The sequence below is a fragment of the Callithrix jacchus genome, chromosome 19, assembly GCF_049354715.1.
Source record: "Callithrix jacchus isolate 240 chromosome 19, calJac240_pri, whole genome shotgun sequence".
In the NCBI taxonomy this organism is placed as follows: Eukaryota; Metazoa; Chordata; class Mammalia; order Primates; family Cebidae; genus Callithrix; species Callithrix jacchus.
Genome location: NC_133520.1, coordinates 35,179,098 through 35,185,171, shown reverse-complemented (window position 1 = coordinate 35,185,171; position 6,074 = coordinate 35,179,098). Strand labels below are relative to the sequence as shown.

At 51.9% G+C, this 6,074-nt stretch overlaps 1 protein-coding gene across 1 annotated transcript in view; it reads left to right on the top strand.

The window, feature by feature from the left end:
* LOC100895764 (uncharacterized) overlaps positions 1-6,074 on the top strand; it is an 82,261-nt gene that overhangs the window by 61,215 nt on the left and 14,972 nt on the right. Inside the window, exons 6-7 of the mRNA XM_078356420.1 lie at positions 3,555-3,739; positions 5,214-5,389. Coding sequence (XP_078212546.1) covers positions 3,555-3,739; positions 5,214-5,244 — 216 coding nt within the window. The 3' untranslated portion in view covers positions 5,245-5,389. The remainder of the gene's footprint in view (positions 1-3,554; positions 3,740-5,213; positions 5,390-6,074) is intronic.

Genomic DNA, 6,074 nt, shown 5'->3' with positions numbered 1-6,074 from the left:
GAAGCCCAGCAGCTTTCTAAAATCTCTTTAGGGGTGTGCGTAGGCTCCTGTGTCTATGACTGCTTTTGACTGCCCAGTTGAAGCCTCTTCCTATGCCTTTTAAAATTTCATGCACTATAAGGAAGAAGAGCTCAGGGCTCCCAAAACTTTAGAGGGAAGAATGCTAGGGAGATGGGTGTGCAGAGAGGGTTGACCAAATTGGAAGAAAATATTTATCCTGTAGTTTGGTGTTGAAAAAGGAAATTTTCCAATCAGCCACACCTCAGTGTTGCGGCAAAATAATTCTCGGCTCCCCTGGAAACGCATGGGCAAGGTAGGGCAGAGCTGCTGCTGCTGATATTGCCACCACCCTGGGCTTCCTGCTGACTCTGGGCTACTCCCTGGGGACAAGAGATTTGCATTGACGTCCGGGGCTGTCCAGAGGCCCATAGGAGCCAGTTGTGAGCTGAACCCAGTATGGGAAAGATCTACCTTCTGGAAGCTACTACTTGGTGCTTGGAAAGGTGAGGATGGGGGACTGACCCCAAGAAATTGCTTGGAAACTGCGTATTTGGTGGGATTTCCAGAAAAGTCAGTGGGAGATGGGTGGTTTGGATGCCCTGGGTTAGAAAGGTTTGTCAGTCTAGGGAATGAGGAGAGTCAGAGTAAAACTAGGGCAGCAGGCTGTTCGCCTCTGGTTGGGGGAGGGAGGCCTCGAAAAATCAGGGTCCCTGCTCTCTAACCTGTCCTTGTCGCAGGTCTCACGTTTGTGGGGAGGGGGTTTACCAAGTGCTGCGCCATGCGCAGTGGCCCCCACCCATGACTGCGCATCTGGGAACGCAGTGCGCCCTGGGTCTCTGGCCTAGGACAAGCGCCGCCCTTCTTATTACATAACTGAGGGCATGGCACGCGCCTTCTCGGCCCTTCCTTGCAACCCTACCTTCTCACTCCCCATGGCCCACAGAGCTGGGGAGGGTCTGACTGGGGAGCAGTGGAGGACTGCAATCCCTTGGAGGGCTAACTCTTGTCCAGTTAGTGGCAGGAGCTAAGCTTGAGAACAAAAGTGGTTTTCCAGCCCCATCTTTGTGGGCTGCAGAACATGCTCTTCCAAGTACCCCATATACCACCTATGGCCCCTAGGGCCTCTCTGGTGGAGGGGGTGGCACCCTTCTTTCACTCATGTCCCATCTGATTTTTGAGAGGATGTTTCTGAAAAAAATGATGTGATGATTATGTGGGGGCTTGGCTGGGAGGCAGTTTTGACAGTTTACGCCCCTTGTTACTGGCTTCCCCTCCTTTTCCTGAGTGGGTTTATGATCTTTCTGGACCCCTCTGATGAGCTGCCATTTTGGAGCCATTTCTGCTGGTCTCCGACATGGTGGCGTTGGTTTTTCTGTCCTGCTGTGCCAGTTCCGCAGAGTGGGCGGGGGGCGGGGGCTATGACGGAGGAGGGGAAGGGGGGGCAAAAGCACAGCAGAGGCGGGTGCAGTGGTGGCTGCCGCAGTGAAGGTGGCTCCAGGGGCAGAGCCGCCCAGTCCCACTCTTGGACACAGTCCTGGGTGGGGATTCAGGTGGAAGGCGTCTGGATAGGGGCTCACTATCTGGGCCCGGCTTTGCCAGAGTGTGGGTTTCCCACGTCCACATCAGCCTGAGGCTTGGAGTAGTTAGGAAAAGCTGAGTGTCTGGGTGAGAGTGGAGGCAGAGGCTCGGCAGCTCATCTCAGACGTGTCAGACCCGTGGTTTGTGTTCCCCAAATAGGCTCTGTCTCCAGCAGCCTCCCCGTGGGGACAGGGAAGTAAGGTCCATGGCAGCATTGAGAATCTGTTCGGATGGTCCTGCCTGCTTACTGTTTTTCTTCTCTGTTTCTCCTCCATGCCCCCTGCCAGTAGGATGGTTCCAGCTGTAGTCCTCTTGTGAGACTCCCCACTGCCCGTTCCCCCTCTCCAGGCCCTTCTGCGTGCAGCGGCCATCTTGTCTTTCTTGCTCAGAAAGTTAAAATGGTTTCTCATTATTCCCAGACTAGAATTCCTTTCCTTTAGCATGATGTTCAATGCTATCCGTAACTGGCCTTAGCTTCCCTGTAGAGTTTTACCTCTCTCAGTTTCTCTTAGTGGACCACAGGTTCCAACAAAACCAGGCAACTTCCTTTTTCTTGCTTTTCCTGTGTGTTTTCACCAATGATGTTTTCCACACCTCTTCTCCTCTGCACCCACCTGTGGCAGTCTCACTTTCTCCATGGACCCATTCTGATTTCCTTTGCAAGCAGCAGTTCTCATAACCACCCCCGCCCATTCGGCTGAACTTGCACATGGTCTGTCCCTTTTTATGGTACTCTGGTTTTGTTATGATTCTTTGTGTGTAAGTCTTATGTCACCTATTAGATTAGGAGCTCTAGGAGGGGGGCTAGAGAAAGGAGAGGGAAAATAAATACCTATTTGGTGCCTTCTGTTTGACAGATCCCATGTTAGACACTTTTCCTGCAGTTATTTCATTTATTTCTTTCCATAGCCCTGTGCCGAGCACCCCTGGTCTTCCAACGTCTTTACATTTTTCTTCTCTGAACTCTTGTTTACAAGATGCCTGTTATGAAGTAGATCCCCAAAATTTGTCTATTTAAGGAATTTTCTAAGTTCCTAATGCTCTGTGGCAGTTTGGGTGGTCAATCTTTTGTCCATGGTCTGGGGTCACCTAGCTGCTCCTTGACACTGTCATTAACTTTCTCCTCTTCCTTTGTGGCCAGGTTCACTCAAGATGATTTTTTTTTTTTTTTTTTTTTTGTAGCTGAAATTGATGGGTTAACTGACTCAGTTATCCTGGTTGCCTTCCTCCTACAAGAATAGGGAGAGGTGGAGTGGGGTATAGCAACTTCAGAGTCAGAATAAGCTCCAGAATTAGCAGGGAGCAGAGACACTGGAGTTGGATAGACCCAGGTTTTCATTGTGATCCTGCCTTTTCTTAGCTGGGCCACTTTAGACAAGTCATATGATTTCTCTAAGTTTTTGTGTCCTCGGTCAGTGAGTTGGAGCCACTACGACTGTTATACAGAAATGCCTAATACATTGGCAGCAAATAGGTTCCCATCCTTGCCTAGTGGTTTATCAGGGACTTCAAAAGGGAGTGTAGAGGGGGCTAGAGAAGAAATGGGGTAGACGGGAGCTCCTGTGCCCTAAGTGGTGTCACAGCAAGGGCAGGGAGGAGGTAACTTAGGCATTATGCACCTCAACCCTGCAAGGCGGTGCTGTCTCCCACCTGGCGTAAATACCCCTTTACTTCTGCATCAGGAACATGCTGTGGGCACAGAGTTGTGGGGGTTGGTGACGGCAGAGGGAGGGTCAGTGAGCCTTCCTGGGGGTCTTCTCGTGGCAGGTTAGTTTCCTTTCTTTCCAAATCTCAGCAGTGGCTGCCTGCTTCCTGATGCTGCTGAGTCCCGTGGGAGGGGAGTTGGGCACCCTGAAGCCCCTTGTCACCAATTCGGGGGCCGCGGAGCAGAGAGTGACGACAGCCAGTGAGTCGTCAGTCGACGGCAATGGGGACCCTGGTGACGGCTGCTTTGTTGTTTTTTTCCTCTTTGGAAGATGACTCAGTGTATCAGGAGCCGGGAGATGGAGCTCTCAGCAGAGTGGCCAGGATGTTCTGTCAACATGAAAGCTGCAAAAACAGCTTGGGGCTCTGAGCTGATCCTTAGCCTGGGGTCATTTTCAGGGAGGACTGGACAGCGAAGGCGCCCGCTGCCCAGGCATCAAGATGGGGGCGACACCAGGTAACTCGGCAGGGCTCTGTGAACTCTTGCATTTAGAGTCTGAAAAGAAAATAACAGCTGTGTGTGTTGTTAGATGAGTTTGGCAAAAAGGGTCATTTTTTGAGTTCTTCCCCTTAGTCCCAGAAGACAGACGTCTCCCAAAGAAAGCTCTTTGGGATTTCTCACTGTGGTTGTTTGTGACAGTCTTGGTGGTCACTGCCTTGAAGGAAGGGCGATTCGCCTCTTAGGGTGGGGGCGGGCCAGAACGACCTCAGTCAACGCGGGCGCGCCTGGACCCCGGGAGAAGTGGCCGTGGTGGGGCTGTGGCGTCTTCAGTGTCCTCTGCCGCGCGGCGCTTCAAGATGGCGGAACCGCATCACCTTCAGTGCGCTAAAGGCTGGTTCTTGGACAGCCTGCGTCAGTCTCCCCTTTCCTTATTGACCCAAATCAGAGCTTCTCTTCTCCCCTTCATCTTACTCATTGTCCTCTTAGGTGAAACAGTGGGCCCTGAGTACTTGACCCTTTTAATTTTGTTTGCGTCATCATGGCGGCTGCGGGTTCTAGGCTTTTCTCGATTCCTCAGCCTTGCGCTATAGGCGCGTGATCCCCCCGCCCTGCCCGGCCCCGCCCTGCCCCGCCCTTTTGCGACCGAGAAAGAAGATGCACCTCCACCGCCGAGGAATCCCGGCCAAACCATCCTCGCCTTTCTTTCCTCTAACTCCTCAGCCAGAGTGTGGGGCAGAGGGGCAAGCAATCGCGTATAAGGATGAGGGACAACCTGGCCGAAGCCCCCTCCCTCCTTTCGCCGGGTACTATTTTTCAGTCTCATGCTTTCCCGCTGATGATGCTAGCAGTGACATTTGTCACTGAGCACCTCCTCTTCTCTCCAAGGACCTCCCAGGGTGACTCATTTGGGATCTCTGGTAGGAGTGGCTCCTGGGCCTTGGGAGCCAGAGCAGGACAGGGAGATGTGACCAGGTCACGTGAGAGAGTTTAAGCAGGACAGGGGATGGGAGCCAGCCGTCCCCACCCAGAGCACAAAGGCAGACACTGCCCCTTCGTGTCATGTTTTGCACCCGAGTAGAGAGCAGCTTGACCTAAAAAGGTTGTATGTATTTAGACATTGGAACCTTTTGTGTCTCTTTTTTTTTTTTTTTTGTCTGAAGCTGTGTATGTGATAAGAGCCTGGATTTTGGGCTTCAGGCAGCTCTGTGGTCTGTCAGGTTCGTTTTATGAAAGAGGTGGTAGACAGGCCCTCCTTCATCAGACCCTGTACCCATTATTACTGTCCTTTCTCCAGGACATAGGACCCATGTCATTTTGCCCAACATTGTCTTGTTTCTGTCATTGGGTGGGGGACAACACCTGAGGGTCATCATCCCACAGCCACATACTAACCCTAGATGGGACCCTGGTTGGGATCCGCTCAATTCATTGCTTAGTTGGCTTTGTGAGCTGAGCCCACCTATCTTCCTTTCTCTCTTCTTCCTCACAGAGGACTCAAGAGAATGCAGCTTGCTTTGTGAGTGGGTGACAACCCCTTGGCGATTCAGGCTCAGCTGAGGATGGTGCCAGTGTGCCGGAGACAGCCGTCATACTGCCGGATAGAGTAGCTTACTTGCATGTATTTGGAACAAAAAAAGGAGATGCCTGGCAGCCCCACACGCTGCAGTAAGTATCCGTCTGCATTCTTTTACATTCCTTTATTTCTTCGAACATCAGAAATGGATAGATGTTTATTGAGCCCAGCCACCTGCTATGCCTTCTTCAGTCTTCTCCCACACACCCCGCCCTTAGTCCTCCAGAAGAGAGGACTAGATTGATATTCTCATGCTACTGGATAGCTGCAGAGAGGCTAGAATTTGCTGTTCAGCCCCCACACATCCCCCTCACATTTAGGAGAAGTTGATTTTCCCTAAAACGGAGCCAACAGCCTGTGTCCCTCAGTAAGGAGTGTTAATGGGCTGCCTGGAAGGACCCTGCATGCCCTCACAGCCCCTGGCCGGGAAGTGAGGCTTCCCATTGGCTGGCAGTGGGAGGATGGTCCTTGCCAGCACCTAGCATGGTTCTCTGCCAAGTTCTAGCTCCACATCTCCAGGCTGGTAGGAACCTAGACTATATATAGCATTGTGCTAAGCAATTCTTATCAGACGTGTCTGCCCTCCCCTGTGGGAGTGGAGCAATTCTATCAGAGAACCAGAACCTAGAGAGCGTGAGCCATCTCCAAGGGCCTTTTAATCTGGGAAGGGGTTTTTGTGTGCCCACGCGCGTGTGTGTGTATGTGTGTCTGTCTGGTTCAGGGCTGCTTACTTTCCTCCTGTATTTCAGATGCTGATAGATTGAAAGGTCATGCTAG